The 13,910-nt window shown below is 42.9% G+C and overlaps 1 protein-coding gene across 1 annotated transcript; it reads left to right on the forward strand.

Annotated features, from left to right (window-relative positions):
• Positions 1–1,524: 1,524 nt before the first annotated feature.
• si:ch211-212k18.5 (sal-like protein 4) lies at positions 1,525–6,876 on the forward strand. The gene is made up of 3 exons (XM_041778999.1): positions 1,525–1,600; positions 3,183–6,526; positions 6,646–6,876. The coding sequence occupies exons 1-3, from the start codon at positions 1,525–1,527 to the stop codon at positions 6,874–6,876; spliced, it is 3,651 nt and encodes a 1,216-aa protein (XP_041634933.1).
• Positions 6,877–13,910: the final 7,034 nt, after the last annotated feature.

The raw sequence follows: 13,910 nt of genomic DNA on the forward strand, positions 1-13,910 counted from the left end.
TTAATATGCTGATTGCGTCAACGGTTATGCGTCATTTATTTTCCTAACGTGTTAAAAAAGTATCCTACAACATAGACACGCAGAAGGCAACTTATAACATAGTAGTATTTTTCTCTGAAGCAATTCTAGCAACCTATCAAGTAGGCCTTTATGAAATAAGGTATTTTGATAAATGAGCCTGAGTAATGACATAAACTTTAACGTGTAACTCAAGATAAACATGACAGTTATTTCTCCTTCAAAACAAATAACGCCCTATTTCCTTGCGCGGCCGTTGAGTGGTTATATGTATAATGTGAGACACCTACTTAAATATGTCCCCCCTTCTCCTCCACCTCCCACTTTTCTCTCTCTCTTTCTCTCTTTTATCCATTTCTCCACGTGGTACAGGAGTAAAGGCGGGGGGTGAAAGAGGGGCATTGTGCTGTGCAGCAGTGGATCCGGGGGTTCATAGTGAGAGAGGGGAGATGCTCACTCAACTGTGTCCAGCACGCCATTGTCAAAGATTCCCATCTATTCTCTGCTTTTTAAATAGAGCTCCAGTGTAAGATGCTTTTTTGACGGGGGTGGTGGTGGGGGGGGGGTATTATGCGCTTGGTGATAACACACCAAATACATGCATGCATGGGGAATGGTTGTGCGGCCCCACTTGCACACAGCAGCCACTCACTGCAGTTCTGTTTATAATTGGCCCTATGCAAATCAAAGGGTAGGAAATAGCCGGATCACAACTCATCCGTTACAACAGCATTGTATTTTTGACCTTTCCTTTGGCAAATCACCTGCCAGTCGATTATTTCAGATGTGATGTCATCATTGCCCACCTTGTTAAGACTCGGAAAGCAGGTGTTGTTCACGTAAAGTTCACGTGATTGATAGGAAGTCACCTGTTAGACTTCTTAGACATATTTTATTATACTGTCACTAGGAATAACTCATCTTGACTGGTTCTATCATCAACTCAAACGTGTTATTATGATCCGTGATCTGGCACTTAATTGTCATATTGAAAGTTTATAGCTGCTGAGAGAGTGTGTAAAGGAAAAATAAAGCTGGGGAGAAAGAGAAAAGAGTGAACCAGGGAGGCTGTGTGTTACACGCCATTGAAATGCAAATATCATTGAAGAACAAGGAGTGGTTCTGTGTGTGTATGGTGTGTGTTTGTATGTGTGTGTGCTCTCTGTATGTGCATGCAGCGGGGCAGCAGTGGGAGAGGAGGGGCGCAAATTTGGACAAGTTTTTTGGGGGAGAGGAGACTTTAGAGCAGCCACACACGCACTCACTGTGGCTTCATATGACACGCTGCGACAGACCTGCGGATTTCCAAACACGCTTTTGTTTTCAATTTTGGGAATTTCCTACATTTAAAATCAGTTTGTATCTGCCTCCTGATCCAAAAGGTTGCAAACTTGAGAGATTTGGATGCGTGGATGGTTTTAGGAGCGACTTCCAAGTGCGCAAAAAACGTGCCGAGTGCCATTCAACCGACGGATGCCCCCCTCTCTGTCTGACTCGCCGTGAATCATGTCACGCCGGAAGCAGAAGAGACCCCAGCATCTCGTTAACGCGGATCCAGGGGGCCCACGGCTGCTATCTCACGGTGAGTAAACATCTTTATCAGTGTGCATGCGTTTTTGTTTTGATTTTATCGAAAGAGTACTCAGCCTGCATCCAACTGATGCTCATCACTGCATGGTAAATTCTCTTAAACTTTTAAAATCTTTTACATGGCTTAAAAAAAAGCCAAAAGTTTGGGGATAGGCTACTCATGTCCTGTTGATTTCTGACGTTTTTTATTATTAAAAAATGGAGACATTCCAACAAACTCACCTGACTTAACTGATCTGACCAAAAAGTTTTTCAACCAAAGAAACCCCTCCTGCTTTGTCATTCACAGTAATGGGACCCACTAAATGGAGGCCTTAGGCACTTTGGTTGGGGCCAATAAACTTGTCCCTGTGAAGTGAATAGAGTAGGATTAACCAACATACATCTGTGGCCATTTTCATGAGCTGTTCGTCCTTCAGGATACCAACAGGCTGCTCAGCGCTGACTGCTGGAGGTCTTTGATTCATATAGAGCACTCTCTTATTTGTTAACAATAAGGTGCATGGGTGGGGGGAAGGGAAGGCAGTGTTTTTGGTAAAGATTAATCTTCCACCCTTCTATTCTCTTCGTCTTTTACTCTTAGTCCATGCCTTTCTCTCTTATGCACCCCTCTTCCCCCATTTTCCACATTCTCACTGCTTCCCTCCCCCTTTTTTCTCTTCGTTCTCGCCCCCCAGTCCTATTGACTGTATACCCCTACACACTTTAGGGGGGCTCAGATGGATGAGAAAAAAGGATTCAGAGGAGAAAGAGAGAATGCTCTCACACTTGTTCTGCAAAGTGATTTATCTTCAAACTCATGCACCAACATCTCCCTTGCAGGTAAAGTTGCACACATGAAAGTTTACTCCAGCTTTTTAGTTTCCTGCAGGTTCAGGTCTATTTATAAGTCACAAGAGAGAATTTCATAGGGGTACAGTCTTTCATTCCATCACTATATCTCTCCAGGAGGGAATAGTTAGTTTGTCTCTCCATTGTTGTTACCCTCCCCCCTTCTTTTTCTTTTTACTCTTTCTCACTCTGTGCTCAAGATTCTGAAAGAATTTGCCCCCTGAGCTGCAGAGGTCAGATTAGTTGACCAATCAGAGTGTCTGGACAGTGCCCAGAACCCTTAGCGTGGCCTGACCCTTGACCTCCACTGTGACGTAAGGGGGGAAGGGTGAATAGGGAGATGAAAGACGTAACTGCAGTAAGGAGGGGGTGGGTTAAGAGGGGTTATGGGTTGTCTTGGTGATGCCCATTGTCCTCTAAAATGTGTTACCATAGCAGCAAGGTGGTCTGTAAGCTTTTTTGTGTGTGCAAGATGTTTGAGGAGTTTTGCTCCGGAGAGCACAGATTGAGACAAGACATTACAAAGACTCATAGACTGCAGAGGATCCTCATCTTTTTTGTTCAAAGGGGTTTCTTCTAAGACTTTGATTTGAAGTCAACCTTTAGTTTGCACACTAATTTGCAAACTTAATCTGGAAGCAATGAAATAGATCAGACACAAGGTAAAAGTTTTAAGGAATTTACCTGGATATCTTGGCTTGAGTTTAAGTCTAATTCTTTTTACTTTTCTTTGTCATCCTCAGAAGAACACCTTGGCATGAAGTCACCTTCCACGTCTCTTGGCTCCGAAGTGACTTCATCAGGATCTTCCTCCTCCTCCCCCACCTCTCTCCAAGACTGCCAGCCGCCCCTGGCCCCTCGCCCATCCCCTGGTGGGCTCCACGCGCCCTCCTTGCCCAGCGAGAGCTCGCCTCCTCCCCACTGGCCCAGCCACATTGCCCCCTTCACCACCTCCCTCCCAAACACCCACTCTTCCCTCTCACCAGACTTTCCTCACCCGTCGCTGTCATCCCAGACTCACTCCCCCCCTCCCCTGGGTCAAACTTCAAGTTCCCACACCTTGCCCCACCAAGGAAACTCTCACTCCACCATGACCTCTCCTCCGATGGGCAGCTCAGCCACAACCACTACCTCCTCCTCCTCTTCTTCCTCCTCGTCTTCTCAGTGTGTGCCACCTCACCGTGACAGCTCAAGTCCAGGCCAGCAGCAGAACTCCAGCTCTAATGGAGAGCAAGGACCGATGCAGGTGCCGCCAACCTTGGCTGTACTTCTTGAAGAGCTGAGGGTTTTACAGCAAAGGCAAATCCACCAGATGCAAATTACAGAGGAGATCTGCAGGCATGTTCTCAGACTTGGAGGAGCTGTCTTTGGCCAGGATAATAACACATCAACAAGTGGTGCAGACACCAACCAGAAGTCGACAGGAGCAGCATCATCATCCCCAACACACCCCTCCACTGCCACACCAGTAACCACAGCAGCATCGCTTCTGAGCAGCCTCCCATCGTCCCTCTTTCCTCAGTCATCAGTTCCCAAATCAGGTGCTTCACATGGTAATGGCAGCAGAGCCCCCTCCTCCTCTACCTCTTCCTCATTATCTTCCTCATCTCTTGCACCTTCTATCAGCTCCTCTGTCGCCTCCCTGCACCCCCTTTCCTTGTCACTGGGCTTACCACCACGCTACCTCCACGAGAAGTCATCAAACAACTCCTCATTTGGTCATAGCAATGGTATTAGCTTCCCAACTCCTCCCCTTCCTACCACCAGCCACTCCCAGGATCACCAGCCCAGCTCTTCTCTCGGCTCTGCCTCCTCCTCAGGACGCCCTCAACATGTGTGCCGTTTTTGTGGGAAGGTGTTAAGCAGTGATTCGTCACTCCAGATCCATCTGCGGTCTCATACAGGTGAAAGGCCCTACCAATGTCCAGTCTGCTTGAGCCGTTTTACAACCAGAGGGAACCTCAAAGCTCATTTTCTGCGTCATAGAGAGCAGAACCCCGAGCTGTCCCTCTCTCTTCTGCCCCCAGCACTGTCAGAGCAGACACAGAGTGGTTCTTCTGGTGGTGCCATCCAGAGAAGGAGAAAACGGCGGGCTGATGATGATGAGTCATTCAATGGAGTTAAAGGAAGTATTCCTGGAGTGACAGATAACATGGCTTTAGGGTTCTTGTCTGGTGCATCCACCCGGCCTTCGCCTTCCTCTCTACCTCTGCCCCCCTCAGTGGACATGGCATTGCTGTCTACTGCCCATTCACTGTTACAGCTGAACAGGGCCTCAGCTGCATCTGCTGCCAGCGCTTCAAGCACTGTATTACCTTCCTCTTCTTCCGCTTCATCTTCCTCCTCCTCCTCCTCCATGGGCAGCCAGTTTAAAGGAGCGAAGCAGCAGCGATTTGATGAAAACACACCTCCTCACTCCACTCTCCATACAACTTCTCCATACTCCCAACTGGCCCACTTACCCAAGATTCTCTTCCCTGGAGGTACCTCCCCTCACCACCTTGCACTTCTCCGACCCCCAGGCCACCCTTCCACCTCCCACCTCCCTTCTCATCAGCTACCTTTTCCCTTTCCCCCCTTCCCAAAACCATCGACTTCCTCCCCTTCCTCATCCTCTCCCACCACATCTAGCCAAACATCTGACACCTCCAAATTGCAGCGTCTGGTGCAGAAACTTGAAAAGCAGCCACAGGAAGGAGCCTCCTCTTCCTCCACCTCGTCAACGACCTCTGCTGAAGCCAATGGCGATACACATGGCCATGACTTGAGCACCACCTCTAGTGCCTATCGCAGGGAAATGTTGGCTGCTCTTGGCCTGAGCCCGAGTGCCAATGCTGCTGGACTGGTGACAAGCCAGGGAGTGTCAGGTTCTGGCACCACAACAACAACCACTACCCCATCTCTGCCTAAAGCCCAGGCTGCTAACCAGTGTGGAGTATGTCTGCGTGTCCTCAGTTGCCCAAGAGCTCTGCAACTGCACCAGGCCACGCATCTGGGAGAACGTCCATTCCCTTGCAAGCTGTGTGGCCGTTCATTCTCCACAAAGGGTAGTCTCAGGGCGCACCTGGCCACTCACCGTGCTAGACCAGCAAATTCCCGTGCCTTGAACTCCTGCCCTTTGTGCCCACGCAAGTTCACGAACGCCCTTGTTCTTCAGCATCATATCCGCCTGCATCTAGGAGGGCAGTTACCTCCTGATGAAGACATGCTTCCTGAGGATGGCCCAGAAATGCAGAATGCCATCTTTAACAATGGCGAGAATGACTCAAACGGTTCAGCATCACAACTCCTTCCACTAGCCTTAACAACAAGCTCCAAGTCCCCATTAGATACTCCCAACTCAGGGTCGACTTCTAAGCAATCCACGGCTGCTAATGCTACTTCTGTGAAGACAGAGGAATCAGAGGGCTCAACACCCAGTGTCAGCCCACCTCTGACCCATAATCCCCCCTCAGCAGGAGCTGAGGACCCCTTGCATGTGGGAGACAACACCCTAGCTGATGATAGTCCTGTGAATGGCTCCATGTACTCTGAGGAGGAGACCCACGCTGACCTGGGTAACACCAGCCCTTTCAAAGCACCCATAGCTAGTTCAGCTGTGAATGGAGATGCAGAGGCAGATGACACACCTCTTTCTCTCTGTGTTTCAAAACCTGGAGTAGAAAATGATAAGCAGCTCAGGGGCGTAAATAATGAGGAAGCTTGCTCAACAAACAAACCCACAACAAGCCTTGATTCGAAACCCCCTGCTGCCAGCGTCTTACCTGCACTCACCCCACCTGCCAGCCCTAAAGCTGTCTCTGAAGCGGAGGAGGCCTGTGGGAGTGAACCTCTGGACGCACAAGAGACTGAGACTACCCAAAGCAAAAGCAAGACTGAGACTGAAATGCGAAGAAAATCAGTTTTGGATCCAGAGCCAGAGAGGGACATTCAAATGGAGGAGGGTAGCAGTGTGCCAGAAAAGCCCTTAGAGGACCCAGAGTCCTCTGCCACAGCACAAGCAATAGACACCCAGCTTCCTCGCCCTGACAAACCCTATGGCTGCTCTGAGTGTGGCAAGGCATACGCAAGCCGTAGCGGACTTAAGGTAATAATTATAGATACTACTGATTTTGACTGTTCGTATGGCTGGTTATTTGGTGGGATGACTTCCTAATTTGGCACTTGAATGTAAAAAACCCATTGTGTTGTGTCTGTCATCAACAGGGCCATATGAAAACTCACCCTGGAGTGCTGACCAGTACCCCCTCCAAGGCTCAGACCAATGACAATAACATTGTGGAGGATCACAGTTCACTTCCAGTCAGTAACAACCAGGAACAGCAGGAAGAGGAGCCAGGTTTGGTTAAATCCCCTCAGAAAGTTGACAGCACAGATCCTCCACCAGTCAGTGTTGCTTCCAGTGTGGCGGACGAGCCCATGGACACTACTGTGTAGAAAAGTTAGCAATTTAAAGGGTCCTGACAAGGGAATGTATTTTTAATAGAAAATTTGTTTTTCAGAGTCATTAATTGTAATTCATGTTTACCTTTTTTATTAGACAGATAGATCTAGTTTCTACTGTAGTAAATTTACAAGAGATATGTGAATGTAGTATTTAGAGATGTATTTTTGTATTTTAAAAACCACTGTGAGGCCTTATCTTACACACTTCATAGCATTGTCACAATGAGAATTGATTTTATTGCGCTTTTTCAGCTCATACCATGTACAAGTATAAGCTGAGTTGAATAAGAGGATGGTCCAGAATTATACAAGTTGAACTCCATACCAAAACAGGCCAAATTAGTTACGGCCAACATTTGTAAATACAATCTGCATTACATTTTATGCCTTTAATTGTAACTTTCTTCTTTCTTTTTTAATGTCATGCTGCTGAAAGCATATTTCTGATGCACTGAGTTGCACTGTGAGTTGCACTGTGTCCTGTGCTGCCGAGACATCAACTTATAGAAAAATGTTAGAAAGTGGCGATATTCGCCATTTTCCTCTGATATCAAACTCAAGGTGGAAAGCTCAAATGCTGTTATACTATCATACTACCTGCTTCCAGGCTGTTAAATACCTAAACTAGGCCGCATTTGGATTGCTCTGCAAAAGTGAAAATATGAAGGAATAATTAGCCAAATTTCAAGCTGCCAAAGTTGGTTTCTCTGGCCCAACTTGACCAACTCAAGGTGCATTGAGGATAAAAAGTCTTGAAGAAAATAGAAACTTCTAGCAACATTTAGAGTTTAAAGATAGCTTTCTGATGCTTTTCAGGTTGTGGCCTTTGGATGATCCTGGTAAAAGTCACAAGCTGTCTAATCTGAAGGCCATGAGCCAAAAGAAGTTGAGTAAAATTACTCTCTTAACTGCAAGTGATGCTGGAACCATCTAGTTCCCTCACATGTCAAGCTAAAACACATTTAACAAGCCATAGACCAGGGGTGTCCAAACTTTTTCACATACAGAAAATTTTAAGGACTGTGGAATCACTTTCACCTCACCTTTACGATACTGAAGTCAGTAAATCCAGTCTTGTTTAGGTAAAGATGTGTTTAGTGATTGGATATGCTGAAATAACTAATTAATAGCTGACAAGTAAAATAGTCATTTCAAGGGTTTTAAGGAGGCCTGTCAGGTTTCAGAGTAGCCCTGGTCAGCCCTGGTCAGCCCTGGCTTCACCCTGGTCAGAATGAGAATGACGCTCCATGTACCAGAGAATTTACAGTTTTGTCTCAGTGTGCAGTGTGTAATATTTAGCCTAGTAGCATTTAGCTGAACAAACTTGGTAAAATAAAGCAAAACATTTCTAAGACGGTCTATCTAAATAAGTGTTCAGTCATCTAAATTCAAAAATAGCTATTTTGAAAAAAAAAACAACTCAGAATAAACCTTTAGGGAGGGAGGGTCCCCTCCATGGATGCCGCCATCTTGGAGTTTTACATGTTTCCATGGTAACATAGAGGAAAAAGGGATAAATAAAGTTATTGTGTTATATTGTATTGTATTCCCATTACAGATACACATTAAATTAAACTGGTTGCCACAGTTTCCAGCGGAGAAATGCAATCTAGAACCCACTTCTAGATGTTGATATTCAGTTTTACACACTGCACCTTTAAGTCATGAAAAAGTATATCAATAAGATGCACCGTCAAAATGTTTTTTTTTTACAGAATTAGCACAGTAACACTGCCTGGTACTGAAACTAAAATACACAAATCCAAATAAATTCATACCATCTTAACGATTTTTATTTTCTCTGTTATCAACAGACGAGTGTAGTTTTGTGTAACCTTTCCGGATGAGCCCCCAAGCTAACAAAAAACTATACTCCTCTGTCAGTAAGACAGCACAGATAAAATATACAGTCAAGCATAAGTTTCATGTTCTAATTTGGTCCAGTTTGGACCCTCCTGCCCTTAACCATGTAAGACAACAGCTCACAATTTTCCCCTCAAACTGGTGTTATTACTGTTAGCTCAGTAGCTATTTGTACCATTAGCTAGTTAAGTCTGTAAGAACACAAGGGATTCATATAGCCAACATTTATGCTAGTGACGAATTAAAACTCCTAATTAACACTTTAATAGCATTTTTAGCCTTACACCCTGTGTATGACATCAGAGAAAAATTGCCACTGTGTGAATATGGTAATAACCCTGATCATTTTTACAATAATTTGGCAGGGGTTTGTAAGACTGTCATTTATTTTTTAAACATTCCTGTTCTTATAGTTGTACACTTTTCTCGCAGCAAATTACCGATGATTGTAAGCAGTCTTCCTTGTTGTTGAAGTCTACATCAAGTATGAACCCTGTCCGTTATAACTCCCCCCTCATTTATGCTCCCCTCTCCCCCTCCTCCCCCAGCTCTCCTCCTCTCTCAAAGCACTTGAGAGTTTTCTGCTCCTGCAGAAATTGTCTACGCTCGCTGCATTCCTGCTCTGCCCAGTTTAGTATTTGTATGCTTTGCTTCACTCTTTGTAAACCCTTTTTTTGTAGCGATGTTCCCATGCTTCCTGAAAGATAAATAAAACAACAGCAATGTGAATTGAAGACCTTTGTTTTTCTTTTAAAGGCTGATGATGTCTCTGTGAATCCGTTTATCTGTTTACGTATTCTGTGAGCATGTTGGTCAGTTTTGGCCTGTTCGTTCCAGCTCTCTGTGTGTCTGGATCGGGGTTCTCTTTGTCTGGGGCTTGCTGTCTCCTAATTCTGCCTTTTTTGCCCTCAGTGTCTTTAATATGTTTCAGTTTCTCACTACTGTGTATGTGTGTGTGGTGCATGAGTGAAAAGGATAATCACAGCCTGTATGAGTGTGATTGAGGGTGCAGCTGTAGAGGCCGCCACCTCCCTCCCTCCCTCCCCTCTCTGTGTCATACGCTCTTTCATTTTCTCTTTCATTTCTCTCCCTCACTCTTTCTGCTCACCCCCCCTCACCCCTGTACACCCACCCCCCCCACCCCATGTAATGAGCTGACACACAGGAAGCTCTAATCCTCACACAATGCCACCCCTCTTCCCCCCAAAGTGACTGGGAGCGGGACAGGGGGCAACAGGGACCAACCTGGCCCAGCTGTCCCCAAAATGGCTGCCTTTAATCCCTCCAGTTTTTTAGCCTACATGGGGCTCCCGAAACCATGACAACCGGTAACCAAGGAAGAGAATGCTCAGGGCAGAGTGGAGGACAAAAGGAGTGAAAGGAGCCATGTGTGAGAAGTTTGTCCACATGCGTTCGTAGGCGACAAGGGACGTGTCTCAATCAAAAAAGAAAAAATAGAAATAAAGAAGAGAAAAGAGGAAGAAGTCATTGTGGTAGCTTTTAATTTAAATAAGAATTTGAATTTGGGGATAAATACAAAAGTCCACGGATTGTAGTGACAGTTGCAGGCTTTAATCACATCTAACACATTAATCTGAATCAATAAGCATTGATCAACTCACTATAGACCTCAATCATCTTCATTAAATGGTTCAAAGCTTTCTGAGGTGTGAAACGTCATGTGATAAGCACATTAAGCCGACAATAAAAGAAGATCAAGAGCCATTTGGAAGACAAAGAAAGTTTTTATTGGCCTTAAAGTAAGCTGATTTTGGTAATTATATCTCACAATCAACAGAAGTTTGATCACTTCAAATTTTATTTTTTTAGTTAAACATTTTGTAAATCATTCCAAAGCAAATATACTTATGTAGTAAGAGAGTATGTACATATTATTATCACACATCAAAGCCAATAGGTAGCAGGTATCAGTGTGTGTTTTTTATGTTAGCAACTTTAACGCCTCCTGCAGGCATCACTTTATGCACTAATCTCCAAACAGTGGCCTGTGGGCGAGGTCCGGCCTACCAGTGCCAGTGATCTGGCCTGCATGGGCCCATGTCATCATTTTACACTCAATTAAATTCATCACAATTTCATTCAAAGAGCAAATTAATATGAAAATGATGAAGTTTGCCTGCGCTACCTATTCTGATTGTTTTATACTGCAGTTCATAGGTGATTTTCGACCCTATTTAGGGGGGTCAAGTATTCCCAGTGTTCTTCCCAGTGCCCCTAAAATAATTATAACATGAGAAATTTGACAGACTGTAAATATGTCTTACTTTTATTTTGAGCATTTACTTTAAACAATTGAACCAAAAGGTTCACAGTCAGGACAGGGAGTAGTAAGAAGCTCAAGTATTCAGTGGAGCATCAGCCGATGAAAATGTGCTGGTGTTAAACATTACAGCATACACAGCAAAATCATCAGATTCAATTCAACTCCTATAGCGTTAAATTCAACACTTTTCTGTGTTTATATAATTATCAGGGGTTCTGGGTAAAATCTACACCTTGGAAAGTGTTGCAGTGTTCATTTTTAACACTAATAGGTTTGTTTTTTAATTACAGGGTGCCATCTTCTTACACATTGGGTGCAAATTCTAAGTATTTGTGACTTGAATTGTTGACACAATGAAATGCTCTTTTCATACTTTAAGATCTCCACCTTCATCTGAACACTGATGGCAAAGTCAGGTGTCTGAAAATCAATGCGCCACCCTGTACTGCAGACCACCCCTTACCACAGGTGGGAACTGGCTAACTCAATGGATAACTTCACCCATGGTGCAGAAGTGTCTAATATCTATAAACATCAATAAACCATTAGAAAGGAGTGCAGTGTAATCCCAGCAGGGGTCACTGTACAACAGGCAACATCTGAACACACCTTACACACATCCAAACAGTCTGCCCAAGAGCATAATGGGAAAACTCAGCACCCAGGTTTGAAATGGCAGACTTCAGATCTATTCTCTTTAAAGATTTAGACTAACACTGATGGTTAGCACTGTCTAATACCTCCAACACTGAGAGACATGTAACTCAGAATGGTGTTAAAATGACACTTTGGGAGTTAAAATCAACTCTGAAATGTTTAACACGGAGATCAAACACTCCATTTTTTTTGCTGTATATATAATAGATACTTGAACACAAGCTAAAGAGATTAGTCTTTCTGGCTGGGCTCACTTTCTACACTTGCTACTGTCTTGTTAAACAGTAGCTCAAATTTAATATTTTTAAGGAAAGCTCCAAGCTGCACGAATGTAATGATATTGAATGGGATCACTAATTCTTGCCACAAACGGTAGACAGATTCTGAAGGATATTTCCCTGCATAATTGTATTGCTTTGCTTTTAATATTTTTTCTCTTATTTTCCCAATCATTCAGCTTTTGTTTCACTGTTTTTCATGAATTGATATTGGCATGCATTAGTCTCCAAATCCTTTTTAGTATCTTGTTTTTGGCCAGTCACTCTTTCCACTCTCTTGTAAAGCACTTTAAGAAACAGTTGAATCAGTTTTGGATCTAGTAATTTGCAAAAAAAAAAAAAAACCTTAAAGGATGATAGATTGTTTCTAGTGAGATAATGTTTAGCTAGTCTATTTAGCTTAACAGACATTTCACTTTAGTGTTGGGAAGAAGTCTCAAATGATGTACTTTAAAAGTAGCATTTATAAACAATATATGACAGCCCTGTATTCAAAACTTTGATAGATTATTGTTATTATTATTCATTTATGTTGTAGTACAATATAGACTTTTTCCAAAATGTAAAATCCCTTTTCCAAAAACAGAATTACTGTTTTTATAATGATTATAATGTGGATGGGTACACTGAATAACCATTTGGGAACTATGTCAGACTTCATTGGTAAGACATGATCTGCACAAAAGTCAGGGTGCTCAAGAATCAAGTAGAATGAACTGAAATAACTTTAAGGGAAAGATAAGGAAATTAAGTGGCAAAAATGGGTTATAAGAGTTCACAATGGGGTAAAAGTGGCAAAAATTGTTAAAGAAAGGCAAAAGAATGGGCAAAAATTGGTGGCGAAATGTTGAAAATTGGTTAAAAAGTGGCAAAATTGGTTAAGATGCAACAAAGGTCAAGAGTGAAAAAAAATAATGCCAAATTTGGCAAGAATGTGATGAAAAGGGGCTAAAAAGTTAAATTATAAAAAAAGAAAATTATAGTTTTAACATCAGAACCTAATAATATCTTGACACTCTTTCCAGCTCCAAAATGAAGTAATTGTTAGGCAGGACACTAGCACCAATGCTACTGATCCTATACATAAGCAGTAAATCAAAACTGTGGAGGGCCTATTACCTGTTTTGTTTTGTTTTTTTTGTTGTTGTTGTTTTTTTCAGGGGCCCTGTCATCTCTGTGGGCAGGCCTGCAAGTCAGAATGAAGTCCACTATTGAAGCACACTTTCATCTCGTAACGTGATGTTCATTTAAGTGCCACAAGAGGGAGCTATAGTCTTTCATCATACACATGGAAAGGCTGGGATTTTGCAGAGGAACTTCATTTTTAGTGTACTTTAATTATTCCTAATATTGTGTCTTGTTCAGTGAATTTTTTTCAATTGTGAAATGTATTTGTTTTTTCTAATTTAGGATTTTCTGCTATTGTATAAAAAAGAGTGTATTCTTTTTTTATTTTAAACAATAACAGTTATGTTAATAAAATGCCATAGTGCCAAAGTTACCAAAGTTGGAAAAACGCAGCGTTGTCTCTGAATCATTTTGTTGAAAACATTAACTGGTCTTATTTACCTGTGTTGATGTTCTACTGACTTTAATGGCTGCTATTAAAATCTAACAATCTTTATAAATGTTGTCTTGACATAAATAATAGGTTCAACAGTAAATGAGATAGGTTTTTATATTCCAAAATATAATTGATTTAAAGAAACATGCATGAAAGCAGAGGGACCCATATACTCCAGAAATAATGTGTTATTTGTATTTGTATTGATTTTTAAAATCATTATTCAATACACGATATTTTAACCCTTAAGTCATTGGTTTGTTGATAACTTTACGATAACAAAGTGACACGACATAGATTAAGTAATCGTTTCTTCCTTTGATGATAGCACGCGCCTTTAATTGATTTCACATCGAAACTCCCCCCAGAGACACAATAG

The sequence above is a fragment of the Cheilinus undulatus genome, linkage group 22, assembly GCF_018320785.1.
Source record: "Cheilinus undulatus linkage group 22, ASM1832078v1, whole genome shotgun sequence".
In the NCBI taxonomy this organism is placed as follows: domain Eukaryota; kingdom Metazoa; phylum Chordata; class Actinopteri; order Labriformes; family Labridae; genus Cheilinus; species Cheilinus undulatus.